The sequence below is a fragment of the Gopherus flavomarginatus genome, chromosome 4 (assembly GCF_025201925.1).
Source record: "Gopherus flavomarginatus isolate rGopFla2 chromosome 4, rGopFla2.mat.asm, whole genome shotgun sequence".
Lineage (NCBI taxonomy): Eukaryota > Metazoa > Chordata > Testudines > Testudinidae > Gopherus > Gopherus flavomarginatus.
This window is the reverse complement of record NC_066620.1, coordinates 75,464,016-75,491,889: the sequence shown is the minus strand read 5'-3', so window position 1 is coordinate 75,491,889 and position 27,874 is coordinate 75,464,016. Positions and strand designations below refer to the sequence as shown.

At 43.4% G+C, this 27,874-nt stretch overlaps 2 protein-coding genes across 2 annotated transcripts in view; both read right to left on the bottom strand.

The window, feature by feature from the left end:
* Nucleotides 1–27,874, bottom strand: part of AKT3 (AKT serine/threonine kinase 3) — a 336,511-nt gene that overhangs the window by 209,823 nt on the left and 98,814 nt on the right. The window lies entirely within an intron of this gene.
* On the bottom strand, nt 19,517–22,339 carry LOC127049545 (uncharacterized). The gene is made up of 2 exons (XM_050950460.1): nt 20,804–22,339; nt 19,517–20,153 (listed from the first exon to the last, which is right to left on the bottom strand). The coding sequence occupies exons 1-2, from the start codon at nt 21,324–21,326 to the stop codon at nt 19,912–19,914; spliced, it is 765 nt and encodes a 254-aa protein (XP_050806417.1). The 5' UTR covers nt 21,327–22,339; the 3' UTR covers nt 19,517–19,911.

The window sequence follows — 27,874 nt, the reverse complement described above, 5'->3', positions numbered from 1 at the left end:
TTAAAGTCTCTGCATTCCCCAATCGTGTGGGCAGTTAGGCTTCTGTAATTTACATGTAGGGATAAACTCAGGGAAAATTACACTCTTTTTCCTTCTTATGCCAGTCCAGATGCTAGGAACCTTCTAAAGCAGTGCAGTGCTGTACAGCAAGAAGGGATCAGCACCTCAGAGGTGCTTGCTGCACTCCTAAACATTAATCTGTAGTGTTAAGAGAACTTGAACAGTAGATGATGCATGATCCAGGTGGCTGCCTTAACTGGTCTCCAAAAATGACCATTCATCTTTTCAGCTCATAACACTATTTACTATTATTTCCAATGTAGTGTACTCTCAAAGCACCCGGGTCTTCTCTGCCTGAAGTGAAACAAGACTTCCTGACTAGAACTTTTATCCATTTGGAAAGAATGAATTCAGAAGCAGTGCAGCTTCATTTTTTCCGCCTTCAAAGGCCATCATGCAGGCTAGAATGGCATTCCAAGGCCCTGAAATCCCAAACTCCTTTAAGTGATTGGTATCACTCTACTAACATTATGGAAAGTAGCTCCTAGTTTCCTGAAGTTTCTTAGAACTGAAATTTAAAAAAATAATTCTATAATCTTAATTCAGTCAGAAACAGGTTCTCTCTGCCACAAAATAAGGAACCTTTCCAAAAATGATTATTTAAGTGAAGAAAAAAAATCAAACGTAGATCTTCGAAGAACAGGGCTTGCACCTCTTTCGTGCTTTTCTAATTATGCTGATGAGGAAAGATGGGAAAGGAATCCAGGAGAGCTGGCTATATTTTAAAGAAGACTTATTGAGGGCGCAGGAACAAACCATCCCGATATGCAGAAAGAATAGCAAATATGGCAGGAGACCAGCTTGGCTTAACAGAGAAAACTTCAGTGAGCTTAAACACAAAAAGAAAGCTTACAAGAAGTGGAAATTTGGATAGATGACTTAGGAGGAGTATAAAAATATTGGTTGGGCATGCAGGGATGTAATCAGGAAAGCCAAAGCACAATTGGAGTTGCAGCTAGCAAGGGATGTAAAGGTAACAAGATGGGTTTCTACTGATACGTTAGCAACAAGGTAGTGGTCAGGGAAAATGTGAGACCCTTACTGAATGGTGGAGGCAACCTAGTGACAGATGATGTGGAAAAAGCTGAAGTACTCAAATGTTTTTTTCCCCCTCAGTCTTCACAGACAAGGTTAGCTCCCAGACTGCTGTACTGGGTAGCACACTACGGGGAGGAGGTGAGCAGACCTCAGGAGTGAAAGAACAGTTAAGGACTATTTAGAAAAGCTGGACATGCACAAGACCATGGGGCCGGATCTAATGCATCCGAGGGTGCTGAGGGAGTTGGTTGATGTGACTGCAGAGTCATTGGCCATTATTTTTGAAAACTCAGGGCAATCGGGGGAGGTCCCGGGCGACTGGAAAAAGGCAAATATAGGGCCCATCTTTAAAAAAAGGAAGATGAATCATCTGGGGAACTACAGACCAGTCAGCCTCACCTCAGTCCCTGGAAAAATCATGGAGTAGGTCCTCAAGGAATCCATTTTGAAGCATTTGGAGGAGAGGAAAGTGACCAATAACAGTCAACATGGATTCACCAAGGGCAAGTTATGCCTGACCAACCTGATTGCCTTCTATAATGAGATAACTGGCACTGCGGATACGGGGAAAGCGGTGGACATGATATATCTTGACTTTAGCAAAGCTTTTGATATGGCCTCCCACAGTATTCTTGCCAGCAAGTTAAAAAACTATGGATTGCATAAATGGACTATAAGGTGGATAGAAAGCTGACAAGATCGTCAGGCTCAACGGGTAGCAATCAATGGCTTGATGTCTAGTTGGCAGCCGGTATCAAGCGGAGTGGCCCATGGGTCTGTCCTGGTGCTGATTTTGTTCAACATCTTCATTAAATTATCTGGATGATGGGATGGATTGCACCTTCAGCAAGTTCGCAGTGCAGGGAGGGGGGATGTAGATACGCTAGAGAGTAGGGATAGGGTCCAGAGTGACCTAGACAAAGTGGACGATTGGGCTAAAAGAAATCAGATGAGGTTCAACAAGGACAAGTGCAGAGTCCTGCACTTCGGATGGAAGAATCCCATGCACTGCTACAGGCTGGGGACCGACTGGCTAAGTGGCAGTTCTGCAGAAAAGGACCTGGGGATTACAGTGAATAAGAGGCTGGATATGAGTGATTATTCCCCTCTATTCAGCACTGGTGAGGCCACACCTGGAGTATTGCATCATTTTGCCCCCTCACACACACACTACAAACAGGATGTGGACAAATTGGAGAAATTCCAGAAGGGCAACGAAAATCATTAGGGGGCTGAGGCATATGATTTATGAGGAGAGGCTGAGTGAACTGGGCTTATTTAGTCTGCAGAAGAGAAAAGTGAGGGGGGATTTGATAGCATCCTTCAACTACCTGAAGGGGGGTCCCAAAGAGGATGGAGCTAGGCTGTTCTCAGTGGTGGCAGATGACAGAACAAGGAGCAATGCCCTCAAGTTTCAGTGGGGGAGGTTTAGGTTGGATATTAGGAAACACTATTTCACTAGTAGGGTGATGAAGCACTAGAATGGGTTTCTCAGGGAAGTAGTGGAATCTCCTTCCCTAGAGGAATTTAAGGTCAGTCTTGACAAAGCCCTGGCTGGGATGATTTAGTTGAGGACTGGTCCTGCTTTGAGCAGGGGGTTGGACTAGAGGTCCTTTCCAACCCTGATATTCTATGATTGGTGCCAGGGTCACAGGAAGCTATCTCTGAGATATCACTGACTTCCTAAGGAAACTACAATCCTTTGGCGATCTTCTAGAAAACACCATCCTAGCACCTATAGATGGAGAACTACATCAACATTCCACATAAAGATGGACTACAAGCCATTAAGAATAGCATCCCGGATACCATCACAGCAAACCTGGTGTCTGAACTTTGTGACTTTGTCCTCACTCACAACTATTTCAGATTTAGGGACAATTTATACCTTCAAGTCAGTGGGACTGCTAGGGGTACCTGCATGGCACCTCGGTAAGACAACATTTTTATGGCTAACTTAGAACAATGCTTCCTCAGCTCTCGTCCCCTTATGCCTCTACTCTACTTTTGCTACACTGATGACATCTTCATCATCTGGACCCATGGGAAGGAGGTCCTTGAGGAATTCCACCAAGATTTCAACAATTTCCACCCTACCATCAACCTCAGCCTGGCCCAGTCCACATGAGAGGTCCACTTCCTAGACACTACAGTGCTAATAAATGATGGTCACATAAATACCACCCTATACCGGAAACCTACCGACCACTATACTTACCTACATGCCTCCAGCTTTCATCCAGATCCCATCACATGATCCTTTGTCTACAGCCAAGCTCTAAGATACAACCGCTTTTGCTCTGATCCCTCAGACAGAGACAAATACCTACAGAATCTCTATCAAGTATTCTTAAAACTGCAATATCAACCTGGTGAAGTGAAGAAACAAACTGACAGAGTCAGAAGGGTACCAAGAAGTCACCTACTACAAGACAGGCCCAACAAAGAAGGTAACAGAACACCACTAGCCGTGACCTACAGCCCCCAACTAAAACCTCTCCAGCACATCATCAAGGATCTACAACCTATCCTGAAAGACGATCCCTCACTCTCACAGACCTTGGGAGACAGGCCAGTCCTCGCCTACAGACAGCCCCCTAACCTTAAACAAATACTCACCAGCAACCACACAACAAAAACATCAACCCAGGAACAAAACTCTGCTACAAACACCGGTACCAACTCTGTCCACGTATCTATTCAAGGGACACCATCATAGGACCTAACCACACCATCCAGGGCTAGTTCACTTGCACATTTACCAATGTGATATATGCCATCATGCTCCTCTGCCATGTACACTGGCCAAACTAGACAGTCTCTACGCAAAAGAATAAATGGATACAAATCTGACATCAGGAATCATAATATTCAAAAACCAGTAGAACACCTCAGTCTCTCTGGTTACTCAATAACAGACCTAAAAGTGGCAATTCTTCAACAAAAAAACTTCAAAAACAGACTTCAACGTGAAGCTGCAGAACTGGAATTAATTTGCAAACTGGATACCATAAGATTAGGCCTGAATAAAGACTGGGAGTGGTTGGGTCATTACAAAATCTAAACTTAATTTCCCCAATACTAATTTCTCCCTACTGTTACTCATAGCTTCTTGTCAACTGTCTGTAATGGGCCACTTTCTTATCACTTCAAAAGTTACTTTTCCTCCCTTGGTAGCCTGCGGTTAATTATCTCATTAGATTGACCTCACACTTGGTAAAGCAACCCCTATCTTTTCATGTATTTATACCTGCTTCTCTATTTTTCATGTCATACATCTGATGAAGTGGGCTCTAGCACACAAAAGCTTATGCCCAAATAAATCTTTTAGTCTCTAAGGTGCCACAAGGACTCCTTGTTGTTTTTGAAGTGTCCTACAGTTTCTCCCCTGAGGGCAGGGTGGTTTGATGCTGGCAAGGGACATAAGCTCACTGATTCCCAGCCCCATTTTTAAAAAGTAGTAAACAAACACTTCCTCTATTTCTCCTCCTGCTGCCCAGGCTTCTCATCCACTGTCTACTGCTTCCAGCAAGACCCAAATTACACTCATCTGATCTTGACATAAGTCATATGAATAGAAGAGGAGATGAAGTCAAGACAACACAATTTACAGTGATCTGCCTGACATCCTCATTTAGCCTCTCTTTCAGCAAGTCTGTGGTTGCACAGGTGCTAACACTGCACTGTTGACCCATAGAACATATCCAGCAAGAAAAGCGGGGTGTGCAGACACTGTACCTTCCTTTAAATGCCTGGTTTTGGAGGAAAGACCAAACTGCCCATCCAAATAATGTATGGAGAATATGGGAGGCAGAGTGTTGAGGGTATAGAGACTGTATAATGCTGAATTCAATGCAAAGGATTGGCTAACAACTTAGGAAATGTCATGGCTCTAAGACTTTAACTTAATAAGGTGTTATTTTTACTAATAATATTTAACATTTTTAATGCCATGACTTATTAAAGGTGAAGAACAACCTTGATTTTTAATGTTTCATTCAAAAGATATGATTCTGTAACTCCTAGACAAAAAAACACTAAACTTTCAGAAATTCAGTTCAGATTCTGATAAATATCCAAGTTTGGTTACTATTTTGAACCTTTTCAGTATGCAAAATTAGACAGGACACTTGGACAATTTATTCGTCAATTCAAAGACTTTTAAAGGCAGAGAAGATTTTATATTTACATCCAGATCATTTATACAAATGTTGAATAGTGTTGGGTGTAGATCTGATCTCTGTAGAACTCCAATATAACCTTCTGCCTATTAGTCCAAAAACATTTGTTAAAAATGTCTTTTAGCATGCCATTTTGGTATTTCTGCCTAGTCATGTAAAAATATAAAATAATTAAGTAACAAAGTGAATCCAACTCAGCCTCCAAAGCTGTCTAGTGCTTCACCAAAGATTTCAAGATCTTATTCTTTGGATTAAATCAAATCATGTGACCCATTTTTAAACACAGTGGACATTAACACAATTTCAAAGATAACAAAGATTTCCAGAGTACAAGCATAATTAATTCAAAATACCCACTGAAAATATAAAAGAAAAAACACCTTCAAATATTCAACAAATAGCATCATGCCATAACTATTGTTATCTGCTACTGCCAATCAGTATCGTTATGGTTGTACAAAGACTCCTGTGCACCAGACTGTCGCTAATTATGTATATTCAAGTGATTAGCAAGCACTTGTTGCCTCGTTCACACCACCCTCCAAACAGCAGCCTTTGAGAAGAGAATAGACTGCAAATTTATTGAGAGAACACTGTTAATCCTTTGGGGAGAATGTAAATGTAAACAGGACTACTCTACATCAAGGTGCTTTGACAACAACAATCATCTGCATAAACACATGCTCAACAACAAACAGGTGTTCTATTTCACAACTAGCATGGATTTGATGCTTTCAAGTAAGCATTATGCACAAACTGTTAGAAGTACTTTGAAACCAGCTGCAATTACTATAATTAGCTGTTTTCCGGCACTTTGTTCCCCCCTCCACCCCATCCTCCACCTCTACCTGTTCAGTATTGTGCTAGCTGCAATCTGTAATCTCAAAGTAAAACCAAGGTTCCAAGACCTTGTTTTGAGACTACCATCCTCAGCAAGTTCATATTTACCATTAAAGCGCTACCAGTAGTAACAAGATGCTTTGAATGAAATAGTTTAACATTCTTATCAGTGTTTGGTCACAAGTACAACACTTATTGTCATGAATAGGAAAACAAGGACAACTGCAAAGTAACAACACTATAAACATAGTAAACTTTACGTGGTCAGGATTTCCTTTTATATCATCATTAATCTGTCCTGGAAACGAAAAGACAAAGCACCTAGTCTTACCAAACAATGGGTAGAAGAATCATAGGGTTAGAAGGAACCATAAGGGTCATCTGCTCCAGTGGCTTTCAATCTTTCCAGACAATTGTACCCCTTTTGAGGCCATGGCTACACTAGAGAGTTGCAGCGCTGGTGAGGGGGTTACAGCGCTGCAACTTAGGATGTGGCCACACTTGCAAAGCACGGCCAGCGCTGCAACTCCCTGGTTGCAGCGCTGGCTGTACACCCGGTCGAGCCTCAGGTGTAGGGATTCCAGCGCTGGTGATCCAGCGCTGGTCAGCAAGTGTGGACGCCCACCAGCGCTTTTATTGACCTCCGGGGTATAAGGAGGTATCTCAGAATTCCTGTCCACAACAAACCGGAAGAAAGGGAGAGCTCGGAGTTCAGCCAAACTGCTTATTTAAAAAACAAACACAGCTCCTGTTTGCTGAGTGAGCGGAGGCAGGCAGGGGAATTACTTTGGAATGTTCACAGCTGTTTGCTTGAAGAGAGAAACAGCACGCTCACACGGCAGAGAGGGAGGGGGAAGTCCATGTTGAGCAGTTGCTTATCTGGTCTGACGGGTATTTAATTTGCATTTAGTGAATGAGAGAGGAGTGGGGGAAGGGAGTTAGAACTTTTAAAATGATTGAAGGTAGGCACTGTGGGTCTTCCAGTCCTTAGAACTTGCAAGGCAGGGAGCTGAGAACAGTGTCAACTCCAAAAATCCATTCTCTCTGTCTCCCCCACTCTCCCTGTCACATTCCACCCCACCCCCCTCTTTTGAAAAGCACGTTGCAGCCACTTGAATGCTGGGATAGCTGCCCACAATGCACCACTCCCAACAGCACTGCAAGTCCTGCAAATGTGGCCACACTGCAGCGCTGGTAGCTGTCAGTGTGGCCACACTGCAGCGCTGGCCCTACACAGCTGTACGAACACAGCTGTAACTACCAGCGCTGCAGAACTGTAAGTGTAGCCATGGCCTGAGAGTCTGATTTGTCTTGTTTACCACCAGTTTCACCTCACTTAAAAATTACTAGTTTACAAAAAATCAGACATAAAAATACAAGTGTCACAGCACACAATTACTGAAAAATTGCTTACTCTCTCATTTTACCATACAATTATAAAAAATATCAATTGGAATATAAATATTGTGCTCGGATAAACAGCATCAGGCTCTGCTGACTTGAATTCATTCAAATTGGTCAGAAGATCTCTGACATGTTCTTTACTTATCCCAATCTGCATCCCTTCCCCTTCTTTGTCTATGGTAACTTTGCTAGTTTTCTGGTCACGTTATTTTTTTGAGAGAAGACTGAAGCAAAGTAGGCATTGTACAGCTCTGCCTTCCTTTGATCTTCCGTTATCAAATCACCTTTCTCTACTGAGCGGCAGACCCACACCATTCTTGATCTTTCTTTTTTGTCTGACATAACTGAAGAACCCCTTCTTCTTGTCTCCAACATTCCTTGCCAGCTATAAAACTAATTCTTTGTCTTGGCTTTACTGATGTTATCCCTACACACTCGTGCTATTCCCATATATACTTTCTTGGTGACATGCCCCTCCTTCCATTTCCCTTCTGTATCCCTTTTGATTTTTAGGCAGCTAAAAATAGACTTGTGCAGTTACACTGCCTCCTGTGGCTCTATTTATCTTTCCACTGCATTGAAATAGCTTGATGTTGAGCCTCTAGTATTGCATCTTTTAGGAACTGCCAGCTGTCTTCGACTTCTTTTCTTCCTAAACGGTCTTTCTATGGAAACTTGCCTACTATTTCTCGGAGTTGGCTGAAATCTGCCTTTCTGAAGTCCAATGACCTTATTTTGCTTTTTCTCATGCCTTCCTTTCCATAGGATCTTTAATTCTATCAGATCATGTTCACTTCCCTCACAAGTTCACAATCACGTTCGCAACTAATTCATCTCTGTTGGTCAAAACCAGATCCAAAATGGAAGACCTTCCTAGAGTTGTTTTCTCAACTTTGTGAATCAGAAAGTTGACCCCTACACATGGTAAGAATTTGCAGGACACATTATATTTTGTTGTAATAGTCTTCCAACAGATATCAGGAAAGTTAAAATCCCCTATTAACAGTAGTTCATATGTGTTAGCTAATCTTGTTATGTGCTTGTAGAATGACACATCGGTTTCCTCCTCCCCGATCTGGTGGTCTATAACAGACCTTCACCCTTACATTGCTACTGTTCTTTTCCCTTTTTATCCTCATCCAGAGAGTCTCACTAGGTCTGTCACTGACTTCCCTCTTGGACTTTGGAGCAAGTTTATACATCCTTCACAACCAGTGCAGCACCTGCTTCCACCCTCCCCCCCCCATAACTATTTTGAACAAGCTATATCCCTCAATGCTGGTACTCCAATCATGGAAGTTGTCCCACCAAGTCTGTGTAATGCCAATTAAGTCATAATTTTCTTCATATACCATGACTTCCAGTTTATCCTGCTTAATCTCCATACTCCTTGAATTTGTATGCAGGCATTGATGGCATTTTGCAGATTGCCCTGTTGCTTTTCTTCTTGCTATTGTAATTCAGTTTTGATTTTTAGTCTCTTCTTCAGAAATTAGCCCCTTTCCCTTGTCTTCATCACTTGAGCAGATGCGCATTGGCTGGATTTTTGTCACCATCCCCCACAGAACCTAGTTTAAAGCTCTCATTATTAGGTTAGGCAGATGTCCAAAGATGCTCTTCCCAATATTTGATAGATGAAGAACACTCCAGCACAGCAATCCTCTGTCCTGGACTATCAGCCCGTTGTCGAAGAAGCCAGAGCCCTCTCACCAATACCATGTGCATATCCACACATTTACTTCCATGATTCATCGGTCGCTGCCTTGGCCTTTTCCTTCAACAGGAAGCATAGTAAGAGCTTTATTGACAGATAGCCACCATTCTCAATATGTATATGATTAAAAATTAAAAAAAATTCTTCTCTCTTTTGATTCAGTCTTAGTTGGAATCTGTATGTGCTTCTTTTTGTTTGGTGGATCTATACTGTGTACATTCCCACCTACCATTCTTTTAATTATTAAACAACACATCAAGATGGCACACCTTTCCTGTTTTTCACCTCTCCTCTTTGTACTAACACAGCTATTTGTTTTCAGGCCTCTTACTCAATTAACAGTTTCAAAGATGTTCATGATGCATTTGTGTGGGTGAATTCAACAGGAACAACTGAATATCTATTGTGCCCTTCTCCATAAAGTCAAATTTAAAAAGCACTAATAATTATAGCCAGGGCTGGTAGCATCACCTATTATTAAGGTTATCTGACACTTCCTATTATAAGATCCTCTTTTCAGTTGCTTATAACTTCATCAAACTTAATTTTGGCTGAAATTTTCCATGAGGAGTATCTGCCTAGGCTAAATATTAAATTATCATTGAAATTTCAGTGAATATCATTCAGCCATTCTTGAGAAAGAGATTAGGAAAAATACATTTTTTTTGCCAGATTTTCATATGGGCAATCTTTTCTCTGAACAGCCTCCATGCTTTGGAGAAGGGACCTGAAAGTTGTCGGAGTGTGCCTTTTGCCATCATCATAAAAATCCACCAAATCTCACCAAGTTATTAATCAAAAGAACATAAGAACAGCCACATTGGGTTAAACTAAAGTTCCATCTAACCAAATATCCTGTGTTCTGATCATGGCCAATGCCAGATGCTTCAAGAGCGAATGAACTGAACAGGGCAATTAATCAGCATAGGACTACTGCATCCCTGGACCAATCTTGCCTAACACCCATTGTTGCACCTAACCTCCATGAACTTATCTAATTCTTTTTTGAATCCTGTTATACTTTTGGCGTTCATAACCTCCCCTGGTAACGAGTTCCACAGGTTGACTGTGCATTGTACGAAGTATTTCCTTATATGTTTGTTTGAAACCTACTGCCTATTAATTTTATTGGGTGATTCCTGATTCACGTGTTATGTGAAGGGGTAAATAACACTTATTCACTTTCTCCACAGTGTGACTCTATAGACCACTTAGTCATCTCTTTTCCAAGCTGAAAAGTCCCAGTCTTTTTAATCTCTCTTCATATGGAAACTGTTCCATATCCCTAATCATATTTGTTGCCCTTCTCTTTTCCAATACTAATATTTTTTGATACGGGGTGACCAAAACTGGACACAGTAATCAAATTGTGAGCATATCATGGATTAATATAGTGGCATTAAGATATTTTCCATCTTATTATCTATTCATTTCCTAATGACTGGAAATCTAATGTTAGCTTTTTTGAATGCTGCTGCACTTTGAGCAGATGTTTTCAGAGATCCACAATGACTCCACAATCTCCTTCTTGCGTGTGATGCTAATAGGTTGACTGTGCATTGCATGAAGTATTTCCTTATACGTTTGTTTGAAACCTACTGCCTATTAATTTTATTGGGTGAGGTCAACAGGAACAACTGAATATCTATTGTGCTCTTCTCCACAAATTCAAATTTAAAAAGCACTAATAATTATAGCAAGGGCTGGTAGGCATCATCTTAATAATAGGTGATGCTACCAAAAATAAAGGGAAATCATGCCTTCCAAATCAGATGAGCAACATTCACATAAAGAATCGGACACACCAGAAAAGGACAGACAAACAGTGACAAGTTTTTGAAGTGCTTGTACACAAATTCTAGAAGTCTAAATAATATGGGTGAACTAGAGTGCCTCGTGATAAAGGAGGATATTGGTATACTAGGCATCACAGAAACATGGTGGACTGAGGACAATCAATCAATGGGACACAATCATACCAGGGTACAAAATATATCAGAAGGACAGAACAGGTTGTGCGAGGGGGGAGTGGCACTATATGTGAAAGAAAACGTAGAATCAAATGAAGTAAAAATCTTACGTGAATCCACATGTTCCATAAGATCTCTATGGATAGTAATTTCATGCTCCAATAAGAATATAACATTAGGAATCTATTATCGACCACCTGACCAGAACAATGATAGTGATAATATAAAGGAAATTAGAGAGGCTATCAAAATTAAGAACTCAATAATAGTGGGGGATTTCAATTATCCGCATATTGACTAGGAACATGTCAACTCAGGACAAAATGCAGACACAAAATTTCTCGATACTTTAAATGACTGCTTCTTGGAGCAGCTGGTACGGGAACCCACAAGGGGAGAAGCAACTCTAGATTTAGCCCTGAGAGGAGCGCAAGAGCTGGTCTAAGAGGTACCTGTAACAGGACCGCTTGGAAATAGTGACCACAGTGTCAAGTATCAGAGGGGTAGCCTTCTGCCTGTACTCCCTCTCGGCTATGAGAAGGATTTTTCTGTCTCCTGGCTTTCTAATCTTCTGTTTCCAAGTTGTAAGTACAAAGATAGGAAGACCATAGGTTTCTATTGTTTTCTTTTGTATTTACATGGGTATAGTTGCTGGAATGTGTTAAATTGTATTCTTTTTGGATAAGGCTGTTTATTCATATTTCTTTTAAGCAAATGACCCTGTATTTGTCACCTTAATACAGAGAGACCATTTTTATGTATTTTTCTTTCTTCTTATAAAGCTTTCTTTTTAAGACCTGTTGGAGTTTTTCTTTGGTGGGGAACTCCAGGGAATTAAGTCTGTAGCTCACCAGGGAATTGGTGGGAGGAAGAAGTCAGGGGGAAATCTGTGTGTGTTAGATTTACTAGCCTGACTTTGCATACCCTCTGGGTGAAGAGGGAAGTACTTCTGTTTCCAGGACTGGAAATAGAGAGGGTGGAATCCCTCCTGTTTAGATTCACGGAGCTTACTTCTGTGTCTCTCTCCAGGAACCCAGGGAGGGAACACCTGGAAGGGAGAAGGGAAGGGAAATGGTTTATTCCCCTTTGTTGTGAGACTCAAGGAATTTGGGTCTTTGGGTCCCCAGGGAAGGTTTTTGGGGGGACCAGAGTGCCCCAAAACACTCTAATTTTTTGGGTGGTGGCAGCTTTACCAGGTCCAAGCTGGTAACTAAGCTTGGAGGTTTTCATGCTAGCCCCCATATTTTGGACGCTAAGGTCCAAATCTGGGAATAGGTTATGACACCAGCGACACCATCACAGGACCTAACCAGATCAGCCACACCATCACTGGTTCATTCACCTGCACATCCACCAATGTAATATACGCCATCATATGCCAGCAATGCCCCTCTGCTATGTACATCGGCCAAACTGGACAGTCTCTACGGAAAAGGATAAATGGACACAAATCAGACATTAGGAATGGCAATATACAAAAACCTGTAGGAGAGCACTTCAACCTCCCTGGCCACACTATAGCAGACCTTAAGGTGGCCATCCTGCAGCAAAAAAACTTCAGGACCAGACTTCAAAGAGAAACTGCTGAGCTTCAGTTCATCTGCAAATTTGACACCATCAGCTCAGGATTGAACAAAGACTGTGAATGGCTTGCCAACTACAGAACCAGTTTCTCCTCTCTTGATTTTCACACCTCAACTGCTAGAACAGGGCCTCATCCTCCCTGATTGAACTGACCTCGTTATCTCTAGCTTGCTTGCTAGCATATATATACCTGCCCCTGGAAATTTCCACTACATGCATCTGAGGAAGTGGGTATTCACCCACGAAAGCTCATGCTCCAAAACGTCTGTTAGTCTATAAGGTGCCACAGGATTCTTTGCTGCTTTTACAGTGACCATAGTATAACATCATTTAACATTCCTGTGGTGGGAAGAACATCTCAACAGCCCAACACTGTGGCATTTAATTTAAAAAGGGAGAACAACGCAAAAATGAGGGGGTTAGTTAAACAGAAATTAAAAGGTACAATGACTAAAGTGAAATCCCTGCAAGCTGCATAGGCGCTTTTTAAAGACACCATAATAGAGGCCCAACTTCAATGTATACCCCAAATTAAGAATCACAGTAAAAGAACTAAAAAAGAGCCACCATGGCTTAATAACCATATAACAGAAGCAGTGAGAGATAAAAAGACTTCCTTTAAAAAGTGGAAGTTAAATCCTAGTGAGGTAAATAGAAAGGAGCATAAACACTGCCAAATTAAGTGTAAAAATGCAATAAGAAAAGCCAAAGAGTTTGAAGAACAGCTAACCAAAAACTCAAAAGGTAGTAACAACATGTTTTTTAAGTACACCAGAAGCAGGAAGCACGATAAACAACCAGTGGGGCCCCTGGATGATCGAGATACAAAATGGGCAATTAAAGATGATGAGGTCATTGCGGAGAAACTAAATGGATTCTTTGCTTCAGTCTTCACAGCTGAGGATGCTAGGGAGATTCCCAAATCTGAGCTGGCTTTTGTAGGTGACAAATCTGAGGAACTGTCACAAATTGAAGTGTCACTAGAGGAGGTTTTGGAATTAATTGATAAACTAAACATTAACAAGTCACCGGGACTGGATGGCATTCACCCAAGAGTTCTGAAAGAACTCAAATCTGAAGTTGCGGAACTATTAACTAGGGATTGTAACCTATCCTTTAAATCGGTCTCTGTACCCAATGACTGGAAGATAGCTAATGTAACACCAATATTTAAAAAGGGCTCTAGAGGTGATCCCGGTAGTTACAGATCGGTAAGTCTAACGTCGGTACCAGGCAAATTAGTCGAAACAACACTAAAGAATAAAATTGTCAGATACATAGAAGAACATAAATTGTTGGGCAAAAGTCAATATGGTTTCTATAAAGGGAGATCATGTCTTACTAATCTATTAGAGTTCTTTGAAGGGGTCAACAAACATGTGGACAAGGGGGATCCAGTGGACATAGTGTACTTAGATTTCCAGAAAGTCTTTGACAAGGTCCCTCACCAAAGGCTCTTATGTAAATTAAGTTGTCATGGGATAAGAGGGAAGATCCTTTCATGGACTGAGAACTAGTTAAAAGACAGGGAACAAAGGGTAGGAATTAATGGTAATTTCTCAGAATGGAGAGGGGTAACTAGTGGTGTTCCCCAAGGGTCAGTCCTAGGACCAATCCTATTCAACTTATTCATAAATGATGTGGAGAAAGGGGTAAACAGTGAGGTGGCAAAGTTTGCAGACGATACTAAACTGCTCAAGATAGTTAAGATCAAAGCAGACTGTGACGAACTTCAAAAAGATTTCACAAAACTAAGTGATTGGGCAACAAACTGGCAAATGAAATTTAATGTGGATAAATGTAAAGTAATGCACACTGGAAAAAATTACCCCAACTATACATACAATATGATGGGGGCTATTTTAGCTACAACAAATCAGTAAAAAGATCTTAGCGTCATCGTGGATAGTTCTCTGAAGATGTCCACGCAGTGTGCAGAGTAGGTCAAAAAAGCAAACAGGATGTTAGGAATCATTAAAAGGGGATAGAGAATAAGAAGGAGAATATATTATTGCCCTTATATAAATTGAAGGTATGCCCACATCTTGAATACTGCATACAGATGTGGTCTCCTCATCTCAAAAAAGATATACCAGCACTAGAAAAGGTTCAGAGAAGGGCAACTAAAATGATTAGAGGTTTGGAACAGGTCCCATATGAGGAGAGATTAAAGAGGCTAGGACTTTTCAGCTTGGAAAAGAGGAGACGAAGGGGGGATATGATAGAGGTATATAAAATCATGAGTGATGTGGAGAAAGTAGATAAGGAAAAGTTATTTACTTATTCCCATAATACAAGAACTAGGGGTCACCAAATGAAATGAATGGGCGGCAGGTTTAAAACAAATAAAAGGAAGTAGTTCTTCACACAGCGCACAGTCAACTTGTGGAACTCCTTGCCTGAAGAGGTTGTGAAGGCAAGGACTATAACAGCGTTTAAAAGAGAACTGGATAAATTCATGGAGGTTCTGTCCATAAATGGCTATTAGCCAGGATGGGTAAGGAATGGTGTCCCTAGCCTGTTTGTCAGAGGGTGGAGATGGATGGCAGGAGAGAGCTCACTTGATCATTACGTTAAGTTCACTCCCTCTGGGGCACCTGGCATTGGCCACTGTTGGTAGACATGATACTGGCCTAGATGGACCTCTGGTCTGACTCAGTATGGCCGTTCTTATAATTATCCAGTGGCTCCATTCATTTTTTGGGAGGTTTTTGGCTTCTGATGTATTAAAAAAAATTGCTGTTAGTACTGTATGTCTTTTTTTGTTAGTTGCTCTTCACCATTTTTTTTTTTTTTTTTTTTTTTGCCTAACTATACTTTTACACTTGACTTGCCAGAGTTAACACTCCTTTCTATTTTCCTTAATAGGATTTGACATCCCATTTTTAAAGGATGCCTTTTTGCCTCTAACCACTTCTTTTAGTCTGTTGTTCAGCTTGTTGGCACTTTTTTGGTCCTCTGTGTTTTTTTTAATTAGTAGTATATATTTAGTTTGACCCTCTATTTTATGGGTTTTTTCATAGAATCAAAAGACTGGAAGGAACCTCAAGAGGTCACCTAGTCCAGGCCCCTGCGCTCATGGCGGGACTAAGTATTATCTAGACTATCCCTGACAAGTGTTTGTCAACCTGCTCTTAAAAATCTCCAATAATGGAGATTCCACAACCTCCCTAGGCAATTTATTTCAGTGTTTTAAAAAGTGTCAATGCAGCTTGCTGGCATTTCACTTTTGTGACTGTACCTTTTAATTTCCATTGAACTAGCTTTCTCATATTTGTGTAGCTCCCCTTTCTGAAGTTAAATGGTACTGTGGTGGGCTTCTCTGGTATTTTCCCCTCGTACACCAATGTTAAATTTAATTACATTATGGTCACTATTACCAAGCAATTCATCTATACTCACTTTTTGGAGCAGATCCTGTGCTTCACTTAGGACAAAATCAAGACTTGCCTCTCCTTATGGGTTCCAGGAATTGCTTTCCAAAAAGCAGTCATTAATGATGTCTAAAAACTTTCATCTCACCTTTCTGTCCTGAGGCAACATGTACCCAGTCAATATAGGAACGATTATTTTTTAGTTTTCTATTCTTACAGCCTCTCTAATCTCCTAGAGCATTTCACAAGCACTAGCCTGGTTAGGTGGTCAATTGTATATTCCTACTGCTACAGATTTTACTGTATTTGACTCCATGCTTTCTTTCACATATAGTGCCACTCCCCTACGAGCATGATCTAATCTATCATTCCTATATATTTTGTACCCTGGTTTTACTGTGTCCCATTATCATCATTCCACCAAGTTTCTGTGGTGCCTGGTATATCAATAACCTCACTTAATACCAGGCACTCAAGTTTGCCTAGCTCAGTCTTTGAAAGACTGCAGTTCACACATGCTCACTAGAGAACTGCTGAGCTCAACAGCTAAAATCGCTGAACATTGTACTCACTGAGCACGCTCAAGCCTCTCACCGCTCCTAATGCTGACTGGACTACATGCACTATCCCCACAGAGCAACTGGGCACGTACCAGATTCACAGGGGCAAAGCCAAACTTTCCCTGTAATGGCTGCTCCAGGTTAGAGTGAGTCCATGTGCTAGAACCAAGAGCAAGGAGACTCTCTCTTGTGATCTCAAGATCCAAACCAACCTTTCTTGCTTGTACCAAAGCAGCATGAGGGAGGACGCAGTCTGATTCAAATGCAGCAGGGGCAGTAGCCAGACCTGGTGGTAGAGAAAGGAGTGGAATGAATCTGGTGAGACTGGGACTTACGGGGCAAGGGGAAGATATACTGGTACTGTCTGGGCAAGGAGACTGGGACTGGGTCAAAGGTGAAAAGAGGTGATGGAGTCAGTTTGCTTGGGGTTGAGCAGGACATTTAGATTGGACACGGGAGGGGGAACTCAGACTATCTGCATAAGGAAACTAATGTCTCTACTCTATGCTTTTCACCTCTTCTTCAGGGGAAAAAAACTGCAAAATTCTCAGATCATCATTCCTTTGGTCGCATGAGGCCTAACCAGTGACAGAAATGAGCTACCTCAAGCTGATCTTCCTTCCTAGCCAAGATTTGCAAGTGTCACCTCCTTTTGTTATGTGTCTTAGAAACACTATACACCATTTTAACCTAGTGGCTAGCAAGACAAGAGTGGTAGGGAACAGAATGGGAGTGGAGAGAAGGAGATTGATCTGATAAGGACCTGGACTGCAAGGGAGGAGACAGAATAAGACTGGCCAGGCAAAGAGACTGGGACAAAGGAACCAGAGAACAGGGTTGGGTTTTTGGGGGGGAAGAGGGGCTTAGTAGGGAGAGAGGCTGTGGTTGGATGAGCAGCCCCAAGAGGAAGACTAAGGGCATGGCTACACTTGCAGATGTAGAGCGCTGAGTTAAACCAGCCTTCAGAGAGCACAGTAGGCAAAGCGCTGCAGTCTGTCCATACTGACAGCTGCAAGCGCACTTTCAGTGGCACTGAGAGCGGTATATTATGGGCAGCTATACGACAGAGCACATCTTCCCATTCTGGCGCTGTGGCTTGTGGGAAGGAGGCGTGGAGTATGGGGCATTCTGGGTCCTGTCCCAACGCCCCATGATGCATCGGTTTGCATCCCAGCATTCCTTTTGCTTCCATCCACAATTAGAGCCATCTTTCAACATTTTTTGTACGGCGCGCTCTGTCTTCTCTTTCAGTCTGCGGGAATGGAGCCCGAACTGCTGAGGAGTATACTGATGAGTCTCACCAGCATGTCACATTTGGCAAGCGAGTTATTCCTTTTGATCCAAAGTGACAATATCAAGTAACACATATGACAAGTTTGCTTGTGGCATTCACGGACATGCTCACCACCATGGAACGCTGCTCAGGAAACAAGCATTGAGTGGTGGAATCACATCGTCATGCAAGTCTGGGATGACAAGCAGGGGCTGCAGAACTTTCAGTCAAGAAAAGCCACTTGCATGGAACCGTGTGAGGAGCACGCCCCCATCCTGCGACGCAAGGACACAAGACTGAGAGCTGCCCTAACGGTGGAGAAATGGGTGGCTATTACAATCTGGAAGCTGGCAACTCCAGACAGCTACCGATCGGTCACTAACCAGTTTGGAGTGGGAAAGTCAACCGCTGGAATCACGTTGACACAAGTTTGCAGGGCCATTAATTGCATCCTGCTCAGAAGAACCATGACTCTAGGTAACGTGCAAGAGATTGTGGCTGGCTTTGCACAAATGGGTTTCCCTAACTACGGAGAGGCAGTAGATGGCACGCATTTTCCAATTCTGGCACCAGCGACCTAGCCTCCAAGTACGTTAATCGGAAGGGATATTTCTCGATAGTTCTTCTGGTGCTTGTGGATCACCGTGGGTGTTATCACTGACATTAATACAGGCTGGCCCGAAAAGGTGGATTACACATACATCTTTCGGAACACTGGCCTGTTCAGGAAACTGCAAGCCGGGACTTTTTTTCCCAGATCAGAAGATCACAGTAGGGGAAGTCGAAATGCCCATTTTGATCCTTGGAGAACCTGCTTACCCTTTAATGCCATGGCAGATGAAACCCAACACAGGGAGCCTTGACAGCAGCAAGGAGCAGGGGAGGGATAGCTCAGTGGTTTGAGCGTTGGCCTACTAAACACTGTGTTGTGAGCTCAATCCTTGAGGGAGCCACTTAGGGATCTGGAGCAAAACCAGTCCTGCTAGTGAAGACAGGGGGCTGGACTCAATGACCTTTCAGGGTCTCTTCCAGTTCTATGAGATAGGTATATCTCCATATATTATTTATTTTAGCAGGCTGAGCCAGTGCAGAATGACTGTGGAGTGTGCTTTTGGCCATTTAAAGGGCCACTGGTGCTCTCTGTATGGGAAGCTGGACCTGGCCGATGACCGCATCCCTGTGGTTATATCCACATGCCGTAAACTCCATAATATTTGTGAAGGGAAGGGTGAAAGTTTCACTCAGGTATGGAACTCGGAGGTTCAACACCTGGAGGCTGAATTTGAACAACCAGAGAGCAGGGCTATTAGAGGGGCCCAGCGCAGGGCTGCAAGGATTAGGGATGCCTTGAGGGAGCAATCTGAGGCTGAACGCCACCATTAATGTCTGGTGCCCTGCATGGGAGTGAAGTGCAGTGGTTCCCATGTTACTAGGAATCTGTTTTTGCTACGCTGACTTGCAGTGCCTATTTCTTTCCTGGACTAAGGTATCTTTTACTTTATGCAATAATAAAGAATGTTTTCAAAGCCAAAAAATCCATTTATTAAAAAGAAAATGCATTTATTAAAGAGAGACCACTGCTTAGTAAACAGAAAGGGCAAGGGGGTGGGGAACAGTACAATCACAGATTTCCATATGTCCTGTCTGGAGTGCTGTGCAATGAGTGCTGCACTTCAGGATGGCTATACTGCATGGTGGTGGGGGTTAAGTGCAGTGGGTAAGGGTGGTAATTTTCAGGGCTGAGTGGTGAAGCCACAGGTGTTGGAGGCAGCTGGTGGCAGTAAGAACCTGGATGTTGGGGAAAGTGGGTGGGAGGTGACATGGGGGCACAAGGGAAAGAGTTTTGGGACAAGGGTTGCGGAGGGCCGGGGGGCGCAGTAGTGCCCTGCCTGAATTGCTACGAATGCCTGTATTCAGTCCCCTTGGCACTCCATGCTGCTTAGCAGCCGCTCCATGCTTTGGTGCCGGTGATGCACACTCTGCTGGCGGACCCTCCTTTCACGCTCCCGCCACTCCTGCACTTTTTGATTTTCATTGCATGAAGTAATGCAGCATTCAAGTAACATGTCTTCCTTGCTTCTACGTGGCCTCTTTCTGATTCTTTGGAGTCTTTCGGCCGGTGATAACATGGACAGCTGAGATCTCAAGATTGCATCTGTAAAGGCAAAATGCAACACTTAACAGAAGCAGCATTGTTCACACCAGACAGAGCAATGATTCCCCACACTTAAGAGCAAGCACAGTCTACACAATAGCGTAATTTTCCCATCCTAAAGCAAGCGCACATAACGCACAGGAGCCCCAAAATGGTGAGAAAGCACAGGGTCAAGCGTGACTTATTGTTTCATGGCCATACTGTCCTCTGGGTTTCTGTGCCTTGGAGAGAGCAAACAGTGGCAGGGGGTGCATATACTGAACACTCTCCCCACATTTTCCAGAGGAGTTCATCTTGGAAGATCTCTCGCTGGGAAGCAAGGGAGGGTCTTCCACTGCAATGCGGCTTCTGCCCTGACCCATATGCAGCTTGCTTATGTGCAGCAATGGTCCCCCGCCCATCACGGCACAATGGCGCAGACAAGTTAGCCTGGCTGGGACAAGGACCACAGTGGCTCTCCCAAGAAACATGAGCAAGCGCACGTCCAAGTTCTGGCTGAAACCTTTAAAGAGGTCACTGAGGCTGATTACCGCGATGTGAGAGAGCACATCAACACCCTATTCCGCACCTAGGCATGCATGCAGCCCTAACCCTTCTCGCCCCAAGAGCCTGCATCTAATAATTTCCTTCCCAAAATAAAAGCTGCTTACCGGGAACCTCCTCTGGTGTTTGTCCTTCCCCAAGCACCGGCTGCCGCAACTGGCTACCTTCCTCCTGGCTTGAGAATAGCTCCTGGCTGCATGTATCTAGGGATTCCGGGGTGTCTTCCTCTGCCTCAGCACCCTCGCTCCCACTTTGCTCCTCCTCCTCCTGCCTTGTTGCACTGGGCTCTGAAGGGTCTATGGTGGTCCCCAGACTGCAGGTGGGGCCGCCCCCAAGTATCGCGTCCACCTCTTTGTAGAAATGGCAGGTTGCAGGGACAGCACCAGAGCGTCGGTTTGCCTCACGGGCTTTGTCGTAGGCATTCCGCAGCTCCTTCACTTTAATCCTGCACTGCAGTGCATCCCGGTCAAGGCCCCTTTCCATCAAGTCCCTTGATATCTGCCCCAAGGTATCATAAATCTTACGGCTGGAGCACAGCTGGAACTGGACAGCTTCCTCCACCCAAACACTGATGAGGTCCAGCAACTTGCCATTGCTCCATACTGGGGCTTGCCTGGGGCATGGAGGCATGGTCACCTGGAAAGACTCGCTGATAGCACTCCACGCCTGGATGAGCAAACAGGAAGGGGATTTTCAAAATTCCCAGAGAATTTAAAGGATGGGTCTGATGGTTGGTCACCTGAGGTCAGGGCAGTAGAGTTCAAAGTGATGACCAGGGTGGCTAGCTCAGGCACTGTGGGACACTTCTGGAGGCTGATCAGAGCGCACTACAGGACCAAGGCCTCCACACTGGCACCGCAGCGCTCCAGTGGGGGTACAGCAAATGTTATTCCACTCGCTGAGGTGGACTACCAGCAGTGCTGTATCTGTGGAGTCAGAGCGCTTTATGTGCCTTGCCAGTGTGGACGGGTAGTGAGTTAGTGCACCCAGGGCTCCTTTACTGCGCTGTAACTTGCAAGTGTAGCCAAGGCCTAAGACTAGGATTCAATGGGAGACACAGATCAAACAATGAACCAGGAGGGGGGAACTGGGACCAGTTGCGGAGATAGGGACTTGGACAGCAATACCAGGAGGGAGACTAGGACTGTCTGTGCAAGGGTACTCGGATGAGAAACCTGAAGAGTGGAGCTCGGAACTGGGACAAGGAGACAGAGTGGAGAAGAAACAGGACTGGGAAAGGAATAGACTGGACGGGACTGGCCAGAAGAGGTCAAGCTTCGAGAGAATGGGCAGAAGTGTCTGAACCCTCTAGAGAACACTCCCCACCACAGCCTGAAATAAAATCCAAGATTCCTGAGTCTCACCACTCCTCTGCTATATAATCCACTGGACAAGTCTCTCTCTCTCATTACCCTTTAGTGTTGATCCACACAGAGGATGAAAATCTACTACTGACATCAGTTACTTCATTAGTTCAAGTAGCAGAGGTTCATAGATCAATCTAAAGCATTGAACCTTGTTGATGACTCAGCTGAGTGTCAACATGAGTTTTTGTTTTTCAGTTTGCTTTTTAAAAAAGCAAATAAATTAGACACAAAAAACTATATCAAAAGAACATTACTGAGGTTGCAAAGTCAAGTACTCAAAAGTTAGGAAATGGTTGCCTATGATACCTTAAGATCTCAATGTTCTGTGGAAAGGAGTATTTATCAAGAGGTAGGAGGACTCCTCCAGGGTTCTATTCCGAACTCTCTCACATCTTGTAATCCCGAGTGAACCACAATTTCTCTATCTCAGTTACTTCACTGTAAAATGCATCAGAGCTGAGACATTTAATAGTGAATTGAAAAGGAAAAAAAGATTCTCCCTTTACTGCTTCATACATCATAAAAGTTCCCACATAAACTCTCTCAAAAAAATGTTTTTCTTGTTTCTTTCGATAAGAAATGTCAGGACCTGATGCCTCTCTTTTTGCTGAAGGACTCTAGAAAACTGGAGTGGAATGATTGGGAAGGTGATATTACACTGGACTGAAACATGAGCTTCAACTTTTCTGCAGCTTATTCATATATGAGCACCACCTCCCGCTCTTCAGAGTCCTGCAGCAAAAAAAAAAAAAAGAAAAAGAAAAAAAGAAATTAGATCATAGTATTCCTAATGCTTTAAAAAAAAATCACAAATGTTTGTGTGTTGGAAATAAAGGTAAGGAGGAACACTAAAGTGTACAGCCAAAAATTTTCCTTGCAGTACACCAGTAAAGAAACATCAGATACTTTGAGAAAACTGTTAGATAATTACAAAGCAGTTAAGACCTACAAAGACCTATACATATGCTTCAGTTGGCTACAATGGGACTACTATTTACCTTGCATAAACACGTGCCTAAATCTTTGCAAGATCAGTATGAAAGCATTCCCAGCAAAATGTATTGAAATAGACGAAGTTTAAAATAAACCAGACATTGAAAAAACTAACCAAAGGAAACGAAGAAGCCAGGGGCCCCTAGGCAAAAAGAAATTAACATACATTTAACATAAGACTGATTACTATTTTACAAAGTCTGTCAATGCAAATTTTAATATTTTTAAAAACAAGATGCATTTAGAATCCCTCTCCCATGAACATTCTATTTATATTATTACAATTTTTTGTCGAGCTCTGAAGAAATATGTGTTTTTTATAGGAATAAATTGGATGTCTGTGGAGAAGGCCACCGCACAGGTAAAATAAATATACCAGACTGATGTTCTAAAGGCCATTGTACATTTTTCTATGAATATGCATATAAAGCATGACCTACAGCGACATAATACAGGAATGATCCAGGACTGACTGCTGTCACCAGTAGGGCTTTCCTGCAGGAAGACTGGGGAATTTTAGTGCTGAAGAGGTACCTCTTTTCAAATCTTGCATCTGCAGCTCTGCCAAAATCCTGTATCTGATGGTTGGGTCTATGTGCACCTGACAGCAAGAGGGTACCTCTCTCAAATTTGTGTGTCCTGCAAGAGGTGCCCCATGTTTTCCTTCTTCCCCTCCTCCACAAAAAATAACATGCCTGGAGAGAGCCATCCTATGTTCATGCATACTCTTCGAAGAGTGTCTTGAGCAATCTGAGTGAAACCAATCTAGTGGTTTGTTTTACAGATAGCAATGACTAAGGCTAAGACTATGTCATGGAGGTCACAGATTCCGTGACTTCCAGAGACGACCATGAGATTTTCTGCTTCAGCCTCAGGGTGGCGGGGCTGAAGCTGTCAGCTGGCAGGGGGATCCCACAGCTCCCAGCCACTTGGGGCAACAGTGGGACCCAGGGGCTCCAAGCTGCTGGCCCTGCAGCTCTGAGCTGCTTCGAGCACTGGGGGCGGGGGACACCAAATCTGTCAGCCGGAGCAGCACAGGTGCTGGACCCTTCCCTCTCCCTACCCTCTCATCCCACTGCCCCCTCCCGCAGCAAGGCTTGGGCTCTCATTCCATCAGTCCATTTTGCCACTGTTATTATTCATATAAATCAGGGACAGGTCATGGTCGTCCATGAATTTTTGTTTATTGCCCATAACCTTTGTGTGACTTATACTAGTAATAACAGTGACAAAATCTTAACCTTAGCAATGACTAGTGGCTGGAAGTATTGCCGGGGAGGAGGGGAGTGTAGTACACAAGAATATTTAAATCACAAAATAAGCTTTTTAAAATGTTTTGTTAAACAAGGACATGATACAATTAAACAATCTAACACATTTATCACTATGGCTGATTAAATGAAATTGCTTATGTCAGAATATCCAGAGCAAAGAAAATGCATTGTAATGGAGATTAGAGTCCCCTGTGCTGCTGTAACTGAAGTACAACAAATCTTTTAAGCAGCCTTTGTAGTACTCACATTCAGCTCTCTAATTCAGAGTGAAACAGTTGCTCTCCTTACATCCTGTTCTTATGTGGCTTTCAGGGCAGTGTATGAGTATGATGTCACCCTGATGCTGCCTGAGAACAGAAAGTACCAGGAAGTGTCAAACCCTCTCAATCTCCATGGGAGCTAGCATGCGGACAAGGGTTGTAAAACTGGAAAATTACAAATAAGATTTTAAAGCAAAATTTGAATTTTTTATTTCTAAGGCATTGTTAGTAATATCTAATGGGGATAGTGTTGGATTTTTTTTTAATTTTTGTAATTTTAATTGAACAGCTGATTTCCAGCTTACCTCACTGTCTTAATTTAAGATGACAAAACAGCTGAAATACAAAAAGCTGACTTCTAACAAAAGCATTTGTCAATGTTAAGATTCCAAAACACTTTACATATATATACACACACTTTCTGTCCATTTCCCTCTTGACACAAAACAGCTATAGTTCCAGATTACATCTGTAGTCATCACATAAAATAGCGAATTACATTTATTACCTTGAGAAGTTAAAAAGAACCAGGAAAAAATGAATGAGCTCATCAGTGAAAAAAATGTTTCTTTTCACAAATTAGAGGCTTTTTAAAAAAAAAGTGTACTTAAAAAAAAATTGCTTCCTGAAGTGCTACTCAGTCTCTCCATTATGTAATAGTTCTTTAGGAAACAATCAGCTACCCTGACAACTGGGATGTTTTGCCAGTGTGGCTTTGTCTAAATCCTAAAGCAGTACTTGGTTAAGCATTAAGCCAGTGGCGGTCTGTGATCTGAATGCCAATTAAGAGTGCTGTCCCTGTCATCTGACAAGCCCGAGACTAAAAGGTCTATCTGAGGCCAAATTGTCTGGACTACTTTCATAAACTTAGATTGGGAAATGCAGACCACAATGCATTCTATTAGGGGCCGTGTGCTGGGAGCGAGGCTGAGCCCTGAGTTGGGGGCGGGGCTTACCTGATTAGGGGTCCTATATAAGGAGCCAGGCACTCAGGCAGCGGCACAGACAGCTGCAGCGGCACAGGAGCCAGCAAACAGAGCTGCTAACAGGGGAGTTTCAGTGGGAGTTCTGTTGGAGGAGGTTACAGGGGAGACCAAGGCAAAGAAACCAGGAAGTCAGACAAGGGAAGGGGCAGGGGTCTGCCAGCAGCCCAGTGCTTGTTGGTGGCCTGTGGTGCGGTGTGAGGCATGGATTGCCAGGCACAGAGTTGGAACGGTATGACTGAGGCAGAGGCAGCAGGTAGAGACACACTGAGGATGACTGGATGCGGTAGCTGTGGCATGTACATGGTCCTGGAGGGGACACCTGAAAGGAGTTTTGTCTGCATGAAGTGCTGCTTGATAGAGCTGCTGGAAGAAAAGATAAGAGGACTGGAGATGCAGGTGGAAACTCTGGCTGAGTTTAGAAGGGGGTTTGAGCAGATGATGGAACACAGACATGATGAGGCACAGGGGATAAGCTCAGACGAGCGGATAGAAGCAGGACCAAAGAACTCTGAGGAGGGGCTGCTGGGTGAGGAAAGTGGACGGTGGAAGCATGTGACTAGGAGAACCAGGCAGAGGAAAAGACGGGCCAGCGATGGAGAAATAGAACTCAGGAACAGGTTTGCTGAGTTGGAAAATGAAGATGGAGCACAGCAGGCCGCTGAAGGAGAGAGGGCAAGGAAAAAGAGACGAGCAGCTAGTCCTGCAGAAGGAGGGGAGGAGTCGATGGAGGCGACACCAAGTATGAGCCCTAGGAGGATTGTAAGGGCGAATACAAATCGAGAGGACTTGCAGCCAGCTGGTGTGGAGGATAGACCAGAGAATCACACTGTCGCCAGGAAAAGGCAAGTCTACGTGATTGGAGACTCTTTACTGAGAAGAATAGACAGGCCTGTAACTAGACCTGATCGGGAGAACAGAAGGGTGTGCTGTCTGCCAGGAGCTAAGATACAGGATGTGGACCTGAGGCTGAATAGGATCCTAGCGGGAGCAGGAAAGAATCCGTTGATTGTCCTTCATGTGGGAACGAATGATACGGCTAGTTACTCGCTGGACTGTATCAAGGAGGACTATGCCAGACTGGGGAAGACGCTCAAAGAAATCGAGGCTCAGGTGATCTTCAGTGGGATTCTGCCGGTTCCTAGAGCAGGGCAACGAAGGAGTGACAAGATTATGGCGATCAACAGATGGCTCAGGCATTGGTGTTATAAGGAGGGCTTTGGGATGTACGGTCATTGGGAAGCGTTTACGGATAGACAACTGTTCGCTCAGGATGGACTTCATCTAAGTAAGGAGGGAAATAGAATTCTAGGATGGAGGCTCGCCGACCTCATCAAGAAAGCTTTAAACTAGGAAGCTGGGGGAGATGGTTGGGAGATGTTCAGGAGATCTCCACGCCGGAATATAACCTGGAGAGGGAAGTAAACAAAGAGAGAGGGGATACCCTTGCGGACCAAAGAATTGATCCAAGGAGGAACAGTGGAGTAGAAACCAGAGTAACGGGTGATGCTGGTGGTAGAAGGTCTGTGCACGACGGGGGAAAGAATGTCACTGACGCCAAACGCCAAAAATTAAAATGTCTGTACACTAATGCGAGGAGCCTAGGTAACAAGATGGAGGAACTGGAGCTACTGGTGCAGGAAGTGAAACCGGATATTATAGGGATAACAGAAACCTGGTGGAATAGTACTCATGACTGGAGTACAGGTATTGAAGGCTATGTGCTGTTTAGAAAAGACAGGAAGAAAGGCAAAGGTGGTAGAGTAGCCTTGTACATCAATGATGAGATTAACTGTAATGAAATAAGAAGCGATGGAATGGATAAGACAGAGTCTGTCTGGGCAAAAATCACACTGGGTAAAAAAGCAACTAGAGCTTCTCCTGAGATAGTGCTTGGGGTGTGCTATAGACCACCGGGATCTGATTTGGATATGGATAGAGACCTCTTTAATGTCTTTAATGAAGTAAACACAAAGGGGAAATGTGTGATTATGGGAGACTTCAACTTCCCGGATATAGACTGGAGGACGAGTGCTTGCAAGAATAATAGGGGTCAGATTTTTCTGGATGTGATAGCGGATGGATTTCTTCATCAAGTAGTTGAAGTACCTACGAGAGGGGATGCCATTTTAGATTTGGTTTTGGTGAGCAGTGAGGACCTCGTAGAAGAAATGGTGGTAGGGGACAACCTTGGTTCAAGTGATCATGAGCTGATTCAGTTCAAACTAGATGGAAGGATAAACAAATGTAGATCTGGGATTAGGGTTTTCGACTTCTCGAGGGCTAATTTTAAAGAGTTAA